A 20,634-nucleotide genomic window follows, 5' to 3' on the forward strand; every position below is an offset into this window, starting at 1 on the left:
GCAACAACCATAAAGCACAGCATCAGCGGAGGAACTGGCCCGACAGCAGTGCAGGACCGTGACCCCTGCGCTCTGCCGCTTCCCCTCTTTCCTGAGGCACTGCCTCACCCGTTAGTCAGGTCGGAGTGTGCTGGCTCCTTCCATATGCTGGGAAAGCCACAAAAAAAAAAAAAAATTTAAGCTTTCCAAGATGCCTACAGGAAAAAGAGAAATACAGGTGCTGAAGCTGTACACAGCACCAGCTTTTCATTTTTTGAAAGGAACAGATTTTAGCACAGTAACAAACACATGGAGTTGCTAAAACTGATGCTAGTATCTGGATGTTGCTGATTTTAGGAGTTCAGGGCTTCTGTGACACTGGAACCCTCAGTCGCTGCACTGGAAAAGGTGGTCAGCATTTTGGCGGGGACTGCAGTTGGAAAGACAAATTAGTAATTATTGACGTTAGGTAATTTTTAAAGTCCATCTCACATCATCTGCGAATCAGCTGCTTCATCGCTCACGCAGGTCACGAAGATGAAAAACCCCGGTACAAAACCCCCAGCATGCTTTGAAGCCCCAAAGCAGGCAACCGGCGGGCAGGGAGGATGGAGCGGCTCCCTCCGCAGCGGCGCGGTGGGATGCCTCCCCGCTCTGCGTCCGGGGGCACCGCTTGTCCCGCACCCCGTGGCAAGCGCTCGGCCGCGTCCCCCCCAGTGGAGCAGCGGCCTCCGTCTGCCTCGCGCCAGGGCAGGGGCAAAGCACAGCCGTGGGGGCTGCACAGCACTGTCCACCAGTCATGGATATAAGGTAGGAACGTTTTGGTCGAGATCAAGCAAAGATATTTATTAGATCTGTAAGTATAAAGAGTGTCCTGAGGAGCTACACCAGACTGGAGGGCAGGACATGTACACCAGCTCTCATGCTGCTCTGCCACGGCTACACCCCCCGCGTCAGACACGCTGCTGGGACAAATTCCACTACACACAGAGCAACACACGGCATCGACTGCGGTGGAAAGGGGGACACCTTTTTTTTTTTCCCCTTTAAAAACAAAAAAAAAAAAAACAAAACAAAAAAAATCCCCTAAGTCTCCCAAGTCTGACATCTGGCAGGCACTTTGGTGTGTGGTGTCACAGGCCACCATCCCCAGGAGGACCAGGTTCCTGGGCCTCTAAGCAGTCCGGCTGGTACAGAACAGGTTGACCCAGCGAGCACGTCCCGAACCCCTTGAAGATCGCTTCCGCAGGCTTCACGCAGCTCTCCACCACGCAGGATCTGGAGGTAGTGAAACGAGTCCATAACCAGCGAGAAACTGCACTTTCCGCAGAGGAGGTCCCAGCTTCTCCATGCACACCAGAGGTCCGTCCTGCAGCCTCCCCTCCGCCGCAACAGGCCGAGACGGACGTCAACCACGTATGGCCGCGTTTGCTTTTCCTGGCGTGCTCTGGCTCGTGTCTTGGCACGGTTTCTCGGCTCAGGCACTAGAAGCGTGGTGGGTTTTTTCCTTCCAGCTGGGGATAAAGCAAATGTGCTACTCCCAGGTGAGAGCATCTGTCACAGTACATCATTAACTCTACATTTGATAAAATGCTTACTTTTCCCACACAAATCTTAGCTTTAAAATGCAAAAATATATTCTGTGTTTGAGAAAGATTTAACTTCTCTCTCTATAAACGGAAGAGCACCTGTAACGTCTTTTGTTTCCCTTCTCCAATGCCAACCACTATGCCAAGGCTGATCTTTTTGCAGAGCAGACATTTCACTCTGCAGGGAAGAGAATTCCTCCTTGTCAAAATAGTTTAATCCAGGTAAATAAAAAAAAAATTCTGGAAGGCTTGATATGTATTTTTCATGAAAAATTCCAGCACCAAAGGCCCACAAGGAAAGTTACAGACGAGCGGGAGGAAGCCTTCAATGCCTTCACTACAGCAACACGAAGAGGAGTCACTGGCCACGGGCTGCTTGGGCAGCTGTCCCCAGGACACCCGCAGAGGCACCGCGTTCCTAACCAACAATAAACAAGCCTTCTGCATAGGGAAAAGAAGAGAAATCCAAACAAAAAGCAACAACCTCCCCCCGCCAAGTCTGAAGTACCTCTGTTTTTTGCCTAGCCTTCCTCCTGTAACTGGCAAGCGGTCCCACCTCTCAGCAGGACAGCTGAATCGGACATAGCGCTACTCGTGCGCCGGTGTGTCGGTTCATCTATTTTTTTTTTACACGCAGGGCCTCCTCTTACTAGGGCTCTGATATATGGCCAGGCACTGTTCAAATGACAACAGCCCAGATCCATATGGGCTGCGTACAGTGCAAATCCGCCAGACACACGAATAATTCAATTTCAACTATGGAACTGCTTCTGCCATCTCCATAGCAATAAATGCAGCGACGCCCTTAATGCAGCAGATTATATATAAGCATTCCAAATCTCTTTAGAAGATTAGATTTTATGGGGGTACTAGAGGAACATCAATTAATAAACCTGCTGGAAAAACAGCATGGGAGGTGGGGTATTATCTTCACGTACCTCACTTGGAAACTGTCCCCGCTGCCCAAGCCTGGACACCTTGAGGGAAAAGCAGGAACAAATTTTCTCCTATGGCTGTCCAGACACTTGAAAATGAGGTTAAATACCACAGACCACAGATAATCCTTCACTGGCTGTCACTGAGTTTTTCCTCCTCTGCTCCCGGGTGCACCACCCCCCGTTCCCAAGAGGACCGTTCAGAACACTGCTATTTCTGCTGTTTTTCGAAAGCACAGGCCCTGACTATCCGCAGTAGCAACTATACATTAGAAAAGCACAGTGCTGAACGACTTATCCCTCAGTCAAGGGATAAGAAATTGCTGAGAAATTACTTATGATTGTTTTCCATTTGATTTTCTTGATTCAAGTTTGCCAAACAGTCACCCAATTAAAAAAAAAAATTAGTTAACATTTCAAATAGTTCAGTCAAAGCCTGGACCAAAAAGACTTCATTAGCAGGGCATGAATGTGAATTATGTTTAAAATAATCCCTGGATGTTTTGATATGCAAAGGCAGCTACTAGCAGCAGTATCAATGAAAATGACCTTGCCTAGCACATCGATGAGTGCCTCGGAGTCCTAGCATTGGACAGACTTTTTTACCCTGCCAGTAGCTTGCTTGGATAATCTTCTTTACCCAACACGGGATAAATGGGATATTACTGGGGTGTTTTTATGGTTTGTGTTTTTATCCTTTAGTTGGTTATCCCTGCTTTATAGACAGGGAGAGCCAAGACTCCAGTTTTCACCCATGCTAAAGTTCCTCAGTCAAGTCTGTATCCAAACTGGGAAGAGGCCAGCGGTTCCCAGAGCCCAGCCCTGGAAGAGCCCCCGGAGAACTACGCACTTCCTTGCTGCCGGCCCCGCATCCTGCGGGATCCCAGCTAGCCCAAGCACAGCTAACTGACCGGTACCCGACGCTGCGGTTAGAAAATTCACATCTTCAGAGACAGCAGAGTAAACCACTACAGAGTACGTGGAGCAGTTTCCAACCTGAAGTCACGTCGTTCTTCTACACACATGGTACTTTTCAGGAGATGCTACAGTGCAAAGAGATGGATCAAGTATTTAACATGACCATCTTCCCTAATATCCAGTAAGAAGCTGTGACTCGGTACGTTAGTGTTTGAGAACGGCACCGCGAATTCAGCCAACATGGCCAGAACTGTTATTAATAGTCAGCACGACAGATTGTCTCTCTCCTCCAACACCTCTACTGGAAAATGCCGGAGACGTGAAAACTCAAAGTAAAAAACCTAACCAGCCCCTTTCACCTCAGACCGCGCTGACGTTGCGCCTCTGGCGCTGTCCCCCTCGGTCCGCAGAGCCACCTCCCCTCTCGCCCCACCGCCCAGATGTCCCCAGCTGTCCTCGCCTCCGGCACTGCAGCAGCCTCACTTCCCCGTGTTCAACCACTGACGCCTGTTCCGTCAGATAAATACACGTGAAAGGAACAGGTATGTGTGCGCACCAGGCACCTAGGACTGAAGAACTTCAGGCAATACTCTGTATCAGACAACGATCGCTAACACAGTACTCATTTTGCAGTTGTAACTGCCACTACGTACTTCCATTCACATAGCATCTTCAGTCCAACAGACCGATGGACTCGGTCACTGCTGCAATACTGTCCCCCCTGGCTGCAGTTATTTAACTTAGCCCAGCATGCATCACATACACAAACCAGTTTAAAGCAAACCAGAATGCATTCAGGCACCTGAGCCTTTGCCTTCCTATTAAAAACTAACGATAAAAACTAATCAGATCCTGATTTTCCTATGTTTTTTTGCAGCACTGTATCTGCTCAGATTCTCATCAAGTATAATTAAGAGACCTAGCAACTGGTATCAGTTCAGTCTGCTCGGCAGAGCTGCTGTACCACGCAGTCTCTTAGCCCCATGCAGCACCTACCCCGCAAACCTGGCTGCTGTTTCTACACTAGAAATGTAGACAAAGAAAGGCATGCCGCTTGGCCCGAGTAGGACAAGGAAGACTGACGCTGAGAAGGAGAAATTACAGAGAAACAGGAGAGCAGAATCTGGCGGACTTAAAGCACAGAGGGGAACCTCAGAGAAACTTTTTAACCCAGAGAGGAAACGTGTCCAAATGGCTAATTACTATCCGGGTCCTTAGGTCACCTGGAGGATTTCAGGCCCATGACTAAAGGAGTTCTTGTCCAAGGATGAAAGGGCACTGTCACTTCCCAGTTACTTGGCGTAACAAATAAGATGAGAGTATCAAGAGGTACAGGCAGGGAAAGCAGTTCTCTGGGTACAAAGCTGAATTCTTCCCCATAAGGCTGGGGGATAACATACCTCCTTCTGCAAGACATGCTCTAGGAGGTTTGCACGGACACGGTTGATGTCACGTCCAAAGAGAGTACACCAGCTCCCTGCTGTACTATTTTGGGATCCAGTTCAGTACAGGAAAAACACACCCAGACAAACAACTGTTAACAGCCTCAGTACCTTGGTGTTCCCCCCAGTATTGACCTGGACCGGCTCTATTCACCTGCGAGCACGTGACTGGAGATACCCACTGCCGCATCAGTATACCTTTGGTACTAACCGGCAGTAAGAGAACTAAAACACTCTTTTGTTTGACTTGAAAACATTCTATTTAATTTATACAAATAACTACTAAATAGAAAAAGTAGATTAAAACAAAATAGTTATTTTTCTGGCAGAGTTTAAATGCATATTATATAGCTTAGAAGAAATAAAATGCATTTTCCCCACAGCATTCATGACCTAAAATTCTAGTTAATTCCTCCATTGCTTTCCTTTTCTAGATCAGTAAGATACTAGACACAATGTCATGTGGGTAATGGCTATATATATGTTCCGTATTTGAACTGAAAATATGTTACAGACCACACACCTACAAATGTGAAGCACTTAAAATGTGACTATCGAGTTGTAATATGATAATACAGAAAACAATTTATGTTTCAGGTTATATTGTGTTACAAAAACATCTGTGTAAGAAATCATGAAAGAGGCCACATAAAAATAAGCTTTAACTTTATGCACTTATTTTACAGTTTAAAAAACTGGCAAGTGCACTAGTAATAAATAATTTGCAAGTTTTGTATAAACGAGAAATTCCTAATGTTCAGCATTATTGTAAACATCAGTACACATGTAAAATGCAGCTAAAATCTGACAGTTACATTTTCAGTTTACCAAATTCATCTCCTATTATTCAGGCATCAATGTAGTATACAGCCAATCATATTTTTGGCAAGTCATGTCATTAAAATTAACAGTGACAGTGCAAGTAAGGAATGCAAAGAATTCCTAGTGCAATAAAGAAGAGAAGCACAGGCAATATTGCTGATTAAAATTTACCACTTCCATGTGTTCACCCTGGGAGTGATTAGGAGAATTAAAAAAAAAAAAAAAGAAAAAAGAAAAAAGCTGTTCAAAGCCATTATTTAATGCCCTGATCTTGTCTTAGGATTTCTCTGTCTTCCTTCAGGCCACTACCTTTGCAACAGTACATCCAGCGTTGAGTCCTTATAGCTTGACCATTTGTGAAATGCCCATTGTAGTCACTGAGCAAAGTCCATATGGTTCCGATGTCTCCCAAACAGATGGGCTTGGTAAGAACTTCTGCTTCTGTAAGTAGCCACATGGGGACCAACCGTATAAACTGTCTGGCCAGACTACTTCTGAACCAGACAAATGCCTTCCTATCAGGAGAGCACCACGAGAAGAAGGTCAACAGTCAGCTTTCAGTTTATCTAAGGAATTATCAATTTTGGTCAAAGTCTTTTTGATTCGCAGGGCTGTTAGTCTCGCTGACGGATTTTGATACCAGCATTCTTTCATCAACTTGGCAAGAGATGTTAATGTCTGCGAAAAGAATAAAAACCAAAACATCCATGTAAGTACACAAATCACAAGCCAAGAAAGCACTAGACTGGGTTAAACACTGACACAATAAGGTTTTATTGCCTTAGTAATACTCAATTTTCAGAGTCTAGAGGGAGTTTACTGCTATCTATCAAATATACGGTTTTCGTGTGTTAAAAAACCCCACGTTTGATAAATTGGTTAAACCAAGAGAATAACTAGACAATGGGCTGACTGGAGTGACAAGCTGGCGTAATTTTTAACAACAGAGTTTGGGTTTTTTTCTAATTAAGAAAACACTCCACAGAATCTCTTTTCAATTAAACGGACTCCTGCAAGATCAATGAAGGAAGCCGGAGAAGGTATAGATTTTCCGTCTGTGATTTCATCGTGTCCAGCGCAGCTTTAAAAGGCTGGGATTCACAGCTGGCTGGCGCAGCAGCACAGGTCACAGCTCTACAACCACAAGCTTACAGACGGGACCTCTTGTCCTTGCTGGCCCCAGCCAGCTGTACAGATTCAAACCAACCTCCACAGCTTCCGTCATAGGGAACAAAACAGCTGGTCAACCTGGAGAGTCCAGACTGATTCTGATGAAGAAAAATAAACTTCAGCACTAGCCTTTCAAAAAGAACAACAGTCCCTTATCCTGCAGGCAGGAGAGAGACCAAAATTCTGTTCTAAATCTGCATGCTTATAAGCCACAGAAAGGCCTAGACAGGCTATCTTGCCCTTAAAGACATTTCCCTTGGAGAGAGAACAACATAGGCAGAGCAGCTTTGAAACAGTTATGGTTAAATCACACTACTAAAAGGCTAATCTGTGAATAGCTCAGACTTAACAGTCCTAAGTTTGCTTATTGCCTTTTCTTCCTGCTCCAAGACAAAGGTCCATGCCAGCATGCTTCCGAAATCCGTACAGGTAATGCTCCTGGCAAGTAGCACGGAGATCATTTTGATTTCAAGTGATAACTGAAAATAACTGTCATGACCATTTCAAAAGAAGAAAGGTCAGCTCGTTTCTTCTGCAAACCACCCACTTACAGGGTCTGAGAACCATCTGTTGGGAATGTTTGGCCTTTGCTGATCTACACAGACCACTTTTCTCATGTCTTCAAAACTGGGATCGTTTGGAACCAAGTCATAAAATGGTGGTTTATAGTCTTCCACAATACCTAGTGAGACACAAACAAGAGGCGTTATTTAATGACTGTCAGTGAAACGGCATTTCTGCACAGAAAGAGAGAACAGATGACCCAGCCGTCTAAGCAGCACAAAAATCTTTCAAGTTAACACTACAGTGTCAAGCAGCCATTAAACAACAGAACAGCACTTACTATCATAGGAACAGCTTTTTCTGCCCCAAATGTTAATTAATTGGCTCATATTACAATTCCACAAAGTAAGAACTACATCCATTTTGCAGATGCTTGAGCTGAAATGGCGAGAAATAAATTCACTTGCCAAAAGGCCATCTTTTATAATGCACAGAGGTTTACTGACTACCACAAAACTGGGATTTCTACTAGCAAATGGGAACAATTCAAGGGCTGCGTTGTGGTTTTTAATAGGCTTACCACACGCTTTGCATGGGTTTATGATTCCTGAAAGAGTGCAGTAAGCATGTCAGCATCTACAGACCCTCACGCTAGTGCTTCAAATAATTTTATTCCTTGTTATTAAAATAGTAAAATACCTATGGTAACTGGCACCACATGCCATCACGAAGCCAAACACCCGAGAGCCTGTGGCACCCAGTGTCTGAATGCACTTTCTAGGATTCTGCATTGAAAAATGAGTTTGTGTGTGTGCCCTCACAACTTGTCACCCAGCTTACATAAAACTGGCAGGCTAAAAAGCCTTGTGCCTACTCTAAGGCATGCATGCAGCACTGCTGTTTCATCAGTAGATGAAGTTCACAAATTATCTATATGGAGCTCAACTTTCTTAGGAATCCAATTTAAAAACTGGTGTTCAAAGAGAGGCATTTGGGTCAGCAGCTTGGAAAAACACCAAGCGAGTGAGCCCCTCTACATACAGTAGAAATATGGGCAGAACAACCTTAAAACTGCTCTTGAGCAGACTGGCAGCCGTCCCACAGTCAGACATACACGAAATCCAGGAGAATTTCTGTTGCTCTGGATATACCGAAGTTGTAAAGAGGGTCTCAAACTTTGCTACGGTGGTTGGGATTTAGTTTTCTTGTTCTGTTAGAGATGAAGATCAGAATCCCATAGATCCTCTGTAAATCCCTATCTGTGACTAATTGAAAAGGGGAACGGTCTTCAGGAAACTACAGCTCCCTTAGAAAACAGGAGGACAGTTCAAAGATCGGGCTACCCAAGTGCGTTACCATAACGAAGTAATGAGCAGACTGCAGGGTTTGCTCCACGGCATCCCGACACGGGTGCAGGAGGACAGGCTGTATCACATGCTGCGTAAAAAAAGCATCGCCCACCCTCCTCCTTCGAGCAGTTCACAACTGCATACACCAAACATCACCTACAGGGCTGAACTCGTTTGTACACTCCTCCTGCTTCTTCCCAGAGTGCAGAATAAAGTTTATTGTGAGAACTCAAGAATACAACAAACCTCTTGCGTATCCACAACGTCTGTACTTCTGTTTCAGATAAAGTAGTGGCGTTATACGAGTCAAATGCAGAACTTCAGAGCTATGTTGTATAGCTCTGAAAATGTTTCAGGGTGATTAGGATATTACAGATGAACTTTATCACTAAAAGAGAAAGTCTGGCTCAAATTTGCTATTTTCATGTGGTCTTTCCAAAGTATAGGGTATATAGCTGGCTATTTCAGATAAGACATAGTAATAAATATGCGATGAAGCGGGTCTAGCCTTTACTCCAATAGAGTGATTCTGGAGTACTCTGATCTGCCACAGCCAAACGTCACAGATCCCAGGGGACCAGCGCTGGCTCCGCAGCAGCCCGTCAGCCGAGCCAGCGAGCCACTGCAACCTCTAGCCCACACCGCGCCGCTCGCCAAGCTGCCCCTGACCCGTGGCACGCTGCCCTGCTGCTGCCCCGGCAAGGCCAGCCGGCCGCTCGCTGCCGGGGGGCCCGAGAGGCCTTCAGCGCGGCCCATAGCTTGCCGCTTTCTGAACAGTTTTAAGACAACTGCTGTAATTTACAATATATTGTATTTTTTACTCACACAGTAGTGTTTTCTTCACCTCTATTCCTCGTCACTAACGTCAGCTTGCCCTATGCGTGCACGAATCTCACCGCTGGAGCAAAGCAAGATCTACACAGCACCTAAGCAACAGAGACGCCTCGCAGGGACAGCGGTGACCGCACGCCGGGGTGGCTTTGGGCAGTAACCACCCTTCAGCTTCTGGTGTTACTATTAAAATTGAACAAGATCACAATACTGGGAATGATAGTGAAGATTCACAAGGAACAGAACTGTAAGTGCCAGGTATCGGGTAAGGAAAGATGCAAGGCACTGTACGCTAGGAAGGGAGCACATTCAAAAGCAGTGACCGACCACTCTACAAGGAACAAGCACTGGTCTATTTAAAAAGAGTAAAATACTGATCTGGGGGCTTAAATTGCATTTTTCCAGTACAGAGAAAAATGCTGAGTGGCTCCCGCTACAGCACAGAGACGATACACAAGTACTCTTGGTTGTGGCAAAGGAGTTTCCTACCACATTTTCCTCCTTAGGCTAAGCCACAACAGAAAAGTACTGAGAATCACGGTGTCACCTTGAGGACCATTAGATAAGTTTAAAAAAAATTAACATTTAAAAAAATTAAAAATGGAAAAATAAACATTAAAAATTTTTAAAATAAAGTTTTTAAAAAATAGAGACGTTAGTCAGCTTACAACAACTGCAGAGCCTCCACCACCTGAAGTCCTAAAGCGGGCTGACTCACTGGAATAGACTCTGCATTTCCAGCCAGGGCATGAGAGGTGACAAGTGTCCATCAGCATGGGATAGCAGCAAAAGCCTCCAGCAGACGTAACTGTCGGGTGCCTCCGGCCCACCTAAGATACACCGTCACCCCGCTCGCACGAGCATGCTACCCTGACCCCAGCACGCTCGCTCCCAGTGCCAGAGCCTTACGACACATCAGGCAGGGTTATCTGAGCGACCACCTGATGAAGCTGTGGTTTCCACACAGCTGAACACTTGGATTTGAGAGAAAACGTTCACTCCATTTCAAACCAGTGCAAGGAAATGTAAGTATTTATGGCAACAGCCAGAAATACTGAGCAACTGGAAATAAATACCGTGGAATTAGTATCACCGTCATCTTAAACGTAAGCCTTTAATGACATGACCAGTATCATGACGTATCTGTATTGCTGTGAAAAGTGCCTCCGCAGTGGCACTGAGCTCAGCCTGAATCAAATCACTGAAGCATTTACCTATCGTCTTTGGTAGGTCTGCAGTGCACGCTGAATTTCATACATCTTGGTGAAGCTGCCAGCACGATCTAAGCTCACCAGTTTAAAAGTAGCTCAGGTAAGTTGTTTGTGAACTGCAGTTACTGCAGCGATACATATGGATCAAAACTTCCGCACAGGAATGTTTAAATAATAGGTACCGTTTCGTGGAATTTTCAATGCAATGGGTAACTAGGTAAGACTGTGTATTTTTATACATATTACATACAGTATACACACACACACGTAAGTATAAATGTATATTCATATACAAAGAGAGCAAGACATCTAATGTTCCACAAAGGATTACCAGCCTCCAAAACAGCACTGCGGCAAGACAGATTCCGGATGAACTACTCAAAATTCAAGACTGGCAATAAGAAGAAACTTATCAAAAGCTCACACGTGAAGTTTCACCGTCGCGTAGGCCAACAGCTACGTTCAAACAGACGATACCCTGCACGGTGCCTACGTGTCACACGCGCCCCTGCGCGCGCTGCTGGTCCCGCCACCCCCAGCTACGAGCACGGTCCCTCCGCAGGCAGCTCGTCGCAGCGAGCATCACCTATTGCACAGTGAGTTCATCAACCTCTGCCCAGCAAGCCCATCATATTATGGCAACTGGTAAACTACAGTGCTCACAGATTGCTGAGAGAGGCAAAGTGCAGAACAGAAAACTGCACTGAAAACAATGAAGTTACAGCTTAAATTCTCAAGGCACTCACACTGACGTGAACTGCAACCCAGAGGTCTCCAAATATTGGGAAATGCAATGAGCAAGTCTTCATAACTGCCTACGACGTGCATTTGCCAATAAACAGAGTATATCATAAGAAAAATTAACACCATGCATTCACAAGACTTTCCTCCTTTCTCTAATTAACCACGTACACCTTCACCTGAGATCATCACCACACTTTGTGATTCAGCTGACATATGTTCTATGTTTTGCCAGAACATATGTTTTATCAGAACACCACCTATTCCTCTGGCTGCATACACCTTCAAGTAACGCCTCTGACAGCGAGGGGAGAAGGGAGGCGAGGTCACGCGCAGCTCTGGCCACCCCACAGAAAGCCTATGGAAGTCCCCTTCTGCTCCTGCAGGCAGTCCCGGGACTGCCGCCGGCTTCCAGCAAGGCAGGAGCTGCTCACTATAGTCCCTGCAACTTAAACTGCACCAGAAGGGCTGTCCGCCCGCACAGATTACCCTGCCCTCTTGATCACAGAGAAATGCCCATTTGGGTTCTCTTCAGAGCTATCAAAGCAAGCTCTCAGGCTTACAAGGAGACTTAAATTAGCCACCCGAGCCTACCTGATGCATTTGCTACCTCCAAGTCAGCTTTGTTTAAGCACCCTGTAAGTATCCTAGCGAAGACACGGGCTCTGGACAGCGCTCCAGGCCCCAGGGAATCCCACAGCAAGCTTGGAAGGTCTCCAAATCTTCTCAGAAGTGCCACCATCCAGCAGCCTTCTCACGACAAGCCTCACCGCAGTGTTTCTGGAGACAACTAGCTGCCTGGGGCTGCTGTGCTCAGAATTACCCTGAACAAGGGAGCAGTATTTTTTTTTTTTTAAAGTAAAAGGTTCAAGTCCTGTACTTTAATAGAATAACAATATTCGTTTGCTTCTAGAGCTGCTGCACGTTCGCCTGTCCTCTCTCCCCACTCTCTGTAGTCCAGTATAACACCATTTGGAGGGGATTTCCACTGAGGTCAGGGAACAGAGGGGAGATAACACATGAGGAACAACACAAGGCAAGTAGTACCTTAACTTTCCCTAGAACCCGAGCCAAGCTTCGTTACTCTGTACTAGCTGCCACAAGCCTTCGCTGCCATACCTTACCGCAGCCTGCCTCTGTCCACTCACTGCTCCCCTCCCCACGAAACCGCTCACGCTCTCTCCTTTGGCTCTCAACAGCTGCTTTTTGAGAACATCTCTAAAGCCATCTTAATCCTTTCCTCCAAAGCCTTCCCTCAAATTCCGACTTGCAATAGTTCCCACCAAAAAAAGCCCTTCATTCTTCAGTTTGAGCCACTCTGACTCCTGCCTATCGTTCTGACCATGCCTCCTTCGAGCAAGTCAGTACTTGGATCCTCAGCTGGCAGGCACCCCGGCTGGCACCAGCCCTACCTGCCCTGCCGGGTTCCACCCTACCACCAGGGCTCAGAGGTACGGCAGCAAACAAACGACTAGCCGTCTTCTCCTGAAGAAGATAAACCCAGTGTCTGACATCAGTTACAGGATCCCAGATCTGGATTTAGTGGGAACGGATCAGACAGACACATAGCAAATAAATGCATATGACGATTCATAATTTGCTCAGATTTAAACGTGTTGCCGTTAACAATCCATCACTGCCAGTGTCTGCAGGCATGCCTGAAGGGCATCTTCTCCATTCTCCTGTCCACGTGGGTCCAGAGAGCATAACCTGAGGTCAAGAAGTCAGAGAGGACTTCTGAATTGACAAGCACAAGAAATCACACCAACCCATACCCAGCTTAAAGGTTCTTAAATTCAGACTCCCTTGCCAAGGCGACACGAAGCAACACTGTGCTATAAAACAGGATTGCCGTGGCACTCTTCCCAGGCAGAGCTGCACTTTGACCAAGTCCTGCTTTGTGAGCACGTTTAACTTGGTAAAGCAAGAGCATCCCTGAATTCTGATCACTTCACTTCTTCACTTCCTACATATTTTCCTTCTGTTCCTTAGGTTTTGTCACGGGAAACAGCCACCTAAAAGTATTCACTGTGGTTTAATGACACAGGGAAAAAGTTCAGAGACTTTATGATCTAAAATTTTAACTTAACTGACTACTTGGTATGAATTATTTCTCATCACAATTTAGGACGTAGCAGGGGACCCTCCTTCTTCTCTACCTTAACAGAAATGACGACACTACTCAGCCATTGTACCCAACATACCAACAACTTCAACACAGGCAGCGAAGTGTCATGAATCAAAATACTTTGGAAGTCCAGTATTTTACTGTGCATCCTATGCATTTTGGTGGCAGATGCTTTGCTGTGAATTACCATTTGCTTAACCTCTTCTAAAAACAAGTAAAGGAGTCCCAAATACTTACCATTGCTAACCATGCGTCTAGCTACTTCCCAAAGGACCAGCCCAAAAGCCCAGATATCGACCCTTTTATACGAGTCAAAGCAGTCTGCCTGGATAGTTTCGTCCAAGACTTCTGGAGCCATGTAGCGTTTGGTACCCACACGGGGATTGTTCCCCACATCCAACTGATTCGTGCTTTGGGAGTGCATTACTGCAAGGCCTGAAGGACAGAAAAAAAAAATCACTGTTAAGTCCCCTTTAAAACTACAGCAGCAAATGTTTAAAATGACATGTGAGCAGTGACACCCATCAGGCAGTTTCTAAAAAATAAGGAGCTGAGAGTCCAACTGTCCAAAGACCAACTGGGTCAGCTCCAAACTAGCTGTCAAAAACAGCCACCGTGTCCATAGACTTAGACCAATTACCTCCTCAGGGATTACCGTTAAGCATGTTATTGCACTGTTGCAAAATGCTGTCATTAAGTGTTTTGCAGCCACTGGATGTCACCAGCGCTCTAGGCACGTATACACAGAAGGCCAAGCATCTGTTACTTAGAAGAAAACAATTTTACACAGCATTCAAATTTATTTATAGAACTTTTGGGTAGGTGGATATATCCGAACTGTGGGGAAGAGAGAAGAAAAACACTGCATGATGGATATACACAAGTTAAAAAATAAAGCTGGAAAATAAAAAACACCATATTTGCAGTAGCTTGAAAAATAAACATCCTCAAGCTGATCTAAAATGAGTCAGTCAAAACCACTCTACCTGGTTTCTACTAATTACTCAACGTTTAAGCAAAGAACATTATGTGAGGGACTGAATTACCGTAAATTTGGAAACACACAGAGTACTCATTTTGCCATGGTAAACAGAGAGCACTGCAAATTGAACAGCAACAGGTGCATGACATAACTAAGCAATACAAAAGATGACACAAACTTCCCCTAATTTCCTCAACAACTCTTGTAAGAATAACATATACTATTTACATTTAACATGAGTTTATTTTAGATTAAACTTAAAAAGCTTTTTAACTCAGTCCCACAAAAAATTAACCTATCACCAGATCATTAATTTTTTTTTTCCTTTCCAGAAAACAGCCTGTACTTCACCGTAACAAAAATCTGGAAAACACTTTCCTACAGTTTGAATGCACTTCAAGTAATTTCAATCTGTTAAGAAAATGCTCATGGCATCTCTAGAAAGATACCGTCTACTAACCCCACAACTGCTGAGAAGATAATTTGGAAAGCCTGCTCTCAGATAAAAGGGGTTTTTTTTGTCATGTATACACACACAGGCAGGACATATTTACACACACATACTTACACATTTATGTATTTGTTTATATTTATATTAATTTATATTATACAATATGTATGGATTAAAAAATTAAAAAAAAAAAAAAGCTTCCACACTGGAAACAAAGGTTAGAGAACAAATTTCCTGGCAAACTCTGAAGACATCAAGACTTTGGAGAATGCTTTGATAAAAACGGTAATGCTCCATTCAAATTGGGCAAACCAGATTCAATAGATTGACAGGTCAAAGTTTTAAGGCTGAGGTACGCAAGTCAGCATCCCGCACACTACAAACTGAGAAAGTGTTGCAATGAGGTCAGGGGACACCAATGTTGTAATCAGGTTCTCATCATGGTGGCATCTGTGCTGTTTATGAGAGTCAGATATTGCACTGCTTCAGTTTCGCTCACCTCAGGAGATCTCAATGCACATTTAACTTCAGGGCGTATAAGTGCTTGTCTTGTAAGAGAAGCTCTTACTGTAAGACACTAATTCTTTAAAAAAAAAAAAAGAAAAAGCTTGACAGAAGTACAAATTGATGAAACACATTGGTTTTCAAGACACCAAAAGATCCTCCTTAGTATACTGAAGTATCTGCTAGAAACAAAACCCGAGCAGATGTGTTTTGCTAGCGTTCTTTGCACCCTCCTGTGAAACACCGGCGTTTGTTTCAAAGGGACACATGGATGGGCAAGGGGAAGGAGGGAGCGAGAGGAGGGTTGAGCTTTTTCTTCTTGTCGTATAAGCATTATTCTGCTGTTCGATAAAGTTGCTCAACTAAGACCTATTACCATGCACGTGAATTGCTTCAGAAGGGAGAAGGGCAGAACTTCTCCACAGCGCTAACAGGTTGAAGCGAGATTGACATTCTTGGACTTTACCAGGCAGTTTCTGCTTAGCTAGAACATATCTGAAACAGCCAGTTTTGTAACTGCAGCTCTGGATACTTGGGATGCTGTTGGAGACATTCGTTTCCAGCACGCTTGCTGAAGGACAAGCGGCCAATTCGGAAAGCTCTCGCGCTTGTGCCAGCCAGAAGGACCAGGGCTGAATGGCAACAAACACCACGCTATGCTGCAGTTCGGGTGTGCGGCACCCCGGCTGCCGGCAAAACAGAAGACACACATCAAAACAATTTTATTCCTCTCTGGTTTTAGAGCTGACACCTACTCTCGATGGGTACATTGCAAGTCCAGAACCTGGTGTGACTGACAGAACCCAAGCCCAGCTTAGCTCTGGGCAGTTGTAGTGAAACTTCCCATCTGCTCATACCTAGCAGTCTATAAGTGCCATTTTTCTGGTATGGTGCATGTGTTGAAACAGAGGAGGAGACCAGAGGAGAAAAAAAAGACAAAGCTATACAGAAAAAAAAAGGGGCATGAATATATGGCAGAAGCAACAAACTCTTTGGTGACTCTCCTTTACAGATAAGGAGTGAACAAGAACATGTCAGATACACGCCTGAGGATTTCACGCTTAAAAAAAATAGCTATTTTACTACCATAAAAACTGAGAAATGTTTACTGCCATGCTCTCTCAGAAAATCTCTCAAATATCTGAAGCCTCTAGATAAAGAATGCAGTAGATTTCACTTTATTAGTGTGACGTCCATCAATGCCAGCATGTGCTGCCCCCTCCTCAGCGTGAACTATGAAGTTATTTAAAAGCCAGTCTCTGAAGTTTTGTATTTTCAACTTACTGCTCCATTTTTTACTTACTATTCCCTCTGCAAATTTAGATAGGCCCAGGGGTGTGGCTTTCATGTTTTCCCTGTGTGTATCTCATGCCCTTCAGGCAAAAGTGATAGAAACTACGCATTAGAATTATTATTGAAAAAATCCCATCTCCCAATACACTTTTTGTCTAGCCCATGACTCCCCAATGCTACTGTTCTACTGCTATTTTCTCCCTTGTCTTCGGAGGGAAAAAAAAAAATATTGTCAGACGTACCCCTGAGGTGTGAACGAGCCATACTGCTGCCAACTGTTTCTCAGCATCCTACCAGCTTAAAGTCTAAAACCGGTTGGTCATGGAGAACCCAATTTTGGGCTCACTGAATTATCTGGCAAAAGACTCAAGCTGGATGGACCTACAGAGCTTGGGACAGCGAGCACGTGGTTCTTAAGACTGTAAAGTGGAAGGACATTTATTAGTGCAGAAATGAGCCGAAGCCTAATAACTGCTGCCTTCTGGGATCCATGAATGTAATTTAACAACAAAAACCTCAAGGAAAAAGTCCAAAACGTTAGATCTGCTCCTGAACACAGAGGCGACACCGGGCCTGCTCAGCAGCAGAGTGGCATTTTTAAGTTGTAAGTGCCATCTAGTGGCTGCCGTAAACCTTCAGGGAAGTAGCAGATGATGGTAAGGTTATTTTAAGGTTACTTTAAGACTTTTACAGTTGGAGTTATCCAATATATTTGATTTCTGCAGGAATACACTGAGCATATTAGCATGGAAATGAACTCACCTAAATCTGCTATGCAGCACTGTCCATTCTTCTTAACGAGGATATTTTTGCTCTTCAAGTCCCGATGAGAAATGGCAGGCTTCCCCTGGGTTCCAAATATCTCTATGTGCAAATGTGCAAGACCACTAGCTATGGACAGTACTATGCGCAGGCAGCTGACAGTGTCCAGGGTGGTGAGCTGCAGATAGTCATACAGAGACCCCATTTCATGGTAGTGGGTAATTAACCACAACTGGGTACTAGAGTTTCTGGAAGTCATATCAGACGCAATAAAACCTAGAAAGAGGAAGAAAAAAGGAGAAACAACAAAGTAAAATGACAGAGCTCGTTCAGGACTCCCCCAAGAAAAGAATCGATACAACTAGGCCCCTCTTACAATTTAAAACTGTTTAATTAAAGCTTTTCCACGATTGTACTGCACTGAAAACAGACTACAGGTATTACCGTGATGAAAAAAGAAGTAACATATTCTGGAACTCCAACTCAAGTCTATTCACAAGAATGTATTTATGTATTTTGTCAGTCACACCAAACACAACTACTTGTTAGGACCACATACTTTAAAAACAAAACTTGGTTGGTTGGTTCCCCCCCCCCTTCTGTTTGAAGGACTTGGTGGTGGGGAAGCTTCCAGTGAAACAAAAAGACCACCAGGTTGTAGCACATCTGCTGCTGCCCACTCAACAGGATTACACTGGAGAGAAGCAATACCTCAAATAGACAAGTCGTAAGTAATCATTCCATTTTTAAGGACAACAAGCAGGCAGTGCAGGCTGCTGAGAAAAGGGTTAAACGTGCTTCACATAGGTATCGCATCCTGAGAAACAGACACTGTACGTTGTGCCAGCCTCAGATTTACATCCAAGGTAAGTCTATTCGGAGCACTTCAGCAATCAACCTCGACACACCAAAAGCCTGCCGTCCCCACAGCAAACGTCGCGCCCTCCTGACCAAATGTAGACTGAAAAAAGCCCACGTCACCACAGCAACAACTTGCTCTCCAACGATCTCCGATTGCTTAAAAGGCTGCAGAGGGATTGTTGCAGCCTGATAAATTATCAGACCTATGGGACTGCTCCAAACTGCTGTAGGCTCCAAATGCCTGATCTTCTTAACTGTACACCAGCTTGTGATGGAACCATGGGAGCTAAAAAGCGGCCAACGGCTAAGGGGAGCGTGGCAGCACCAGAAGATCAGCGTACCAAAAAACAAAGGATAGTAATTCTTCTACTTTAAATACTAGACAGTTCAACTGGTGTGCAACTTACTTCCATGGTGAAGTAAGGCAGAGCACCTTTATGCATCATAGCTGTATTTCACAATGATTTTCTACAAAGGAACAGAGAAAAATTTCTCTTTGAAACTCATGAATCTCACGAACCGCCTTCAAAAACGTGGTGTCTTAAAACTGAACCCAAAATTCAGGAGTAGCTCCCTTCCTGTCACCTCTGAACTTATTGTGTATCAGCACACTGTTGACCTCAACAGCTTTAGCTGGGAAGCAACGAAAGTTTTATTCCCAAGTTAGAGGAACAAATCATGTTTATTAAAAGCCTGCATATGACATTTGTCAGAAAGAACACCCACTACTTTCTCTCCTGAAGTCAGATTTCTGCACAACGTGACACTTCTGTAATCTGTGATATTGTTTAATATCGCATCTAAAAAAAATTCTATAAGATAGCCAACAAATTTGACAGTTATCAAGAAAGACTAAACACAGGCAGAGGAACATGGGAAACGTTTAATGTAATTTCAGCCAAGTTACTTGCTCTCTTGGGAAGGAAAGTTCAATAATTCACATTTCAGGAGGCCACCAAATTCTTTTTGTAGTAACAAAGGAACTGCTTCAGGAAACGTTAGACAAACGTCTCGCAGGGTGAGCGATGGAGCCCAGGAATATTCTCTGACAGGAAACAAGAATAAGGAGCCCAAGCAAAACTGATTGAAGACAGACATATTGTGGGTGAGGTAATGTCAGCACACAGAAAACGTGCTGCTACTTTTGTTTGAGAAGGTGGCACACCAGTGAAAGAAGGTCATGTCTGCTAGGAATCAAAAGGGCTGCTTAAACTTCAGCCATGGCTCGCAACACAAAAAAGCCATTTTCTAGGCTCTCAGAACTGAGCACACAAGGTACAAGGGATACAGAAGATTCAAAATCATCATACTTCCATATTTACAGAGAAATGAGATACATCATAAAGGGGCAACTGGAAGTTCAAACACCAAAGGAGCTTAGCTTGACCCTGAGCAGAACAGTTAAACAGAAGAAAAGTAATGGATTCATACCGCAGTTTATTCAGGCACAAGGAAAAGTATTCAAATATTTAAATCTCATTATAAACTCCTCCCCACTTTTTCTCCCTTTATTTCTCCCAGGTAAACTGAAGTTACAAAAACCCTAGATCCACTAGAACTTCTCCACCTAACACATTGCGCAATACTCTTTTGCCATTCGGCTGCCCTGCAACATGGGCTGCCAGGCTGAATTCTTAGCATGTGGGTCTGTGGCACCTCCATTCTTCTCTGCACGCTGCGCTGCCAGCAACTGATGAATCTGGTTGACTGCTTCTTGCTAGAATATTTCTGCAGGAGGACAAATGATTCACAGTTGCTACGACACTTTCTCCAGTTGAGACTCAGACTTCAGCACCCTCCTGCAAGTCTCCCCCTTAAAATTTCCCTTCAACTATTTATCACAAATACAAGAGCCTAATCTCAAAGACTGCAAGACATCCAGCAAATCTGCAGTGCTCTGTAAGTGAACTGTTCAGTTAACTCACCTTTACGCCAGCTACACTAGGAGACATGAACACGGTTCTTCTACTTACCTAAAATATTTTCATGCCGCAGCAATACAGTGTTGTACAATTCAGTTTCCCTGAACCAGGATTTTTCATCCCTAGAAGAGAAGATCTTCACAGCAACATTTTCTCCTTGCCACTGACCCCTCCAAACCTCTCCATAACGGCCCTTTCCTGGTGGGGGAAAAAACACAGTGAAAGTTGTCAACTACCAGT

General features: G+C 44.5%; 1 protein-coding gene across 3 annotated transcripts in view; it reads right to left on the reverse strand.

Annotated features, from left to right (window-relative positions):
* Nucleotides 1-5,324: 5,324 nt before the first annotated feature.
* ACVR1 (activin A receptor type 1) overlaps nucleotides 5,325-20,634 on the reverse strand; it is a 66,754-nt gene continuing 51,444 nt past the window's right edge. For 2 of the 3 annotated variants that reach the window (XM_087731198.1, XM_087731197.1), the window contains exons 6-10: nucleotides 20,446-20,592; nucleotides 17,612-17,887; nucleotides 13,857-14,054; nucleotides 7,407-7,537; nucleotides 5,325-6,363 (exon numbers count right to left, since the gene is read on the reverse strand). In XM_087731198.1, the coding sequence (XP_087587324.1) occupies nucleotides 6,229-6,363; nucleotides 7,407-7,537; nucleotides 13,857-14,054; nucleotides 17,612-17,887; nucleotides 20,446-20,592 (887 nt within the window). In that variant the 3' untranslated portion in view covers nucleotides 5,325-6,228. The remainder of the gene's footprint in view (nucleotides 6,364-7,406; nucleotides 7,538-13,856; nucleotides 14,055-17,611; nucleotides 17,888-20,445; nucleotides 20,593-20,634) is intronic. The other variant, XM_087731200.1, reaches the window with a different exon arrangement.

Source organism: Nipponia nippon, unplaced genomic scaffold, assembly GCF_047370975.1.
Source record: "Nipponia nippon isolate SJK-2023a ecotype South Korea unplaced genomic scaffold, ASM4737097v1 scaffold_5, whole genome shotgun sequence".
Classification (NCBI taxonomy): Eukaryota; Metazoa; Chordata; class Aves; order Pelecaniformes; family Threskiornithidae; genus Nipponia; species Nipponia nippon.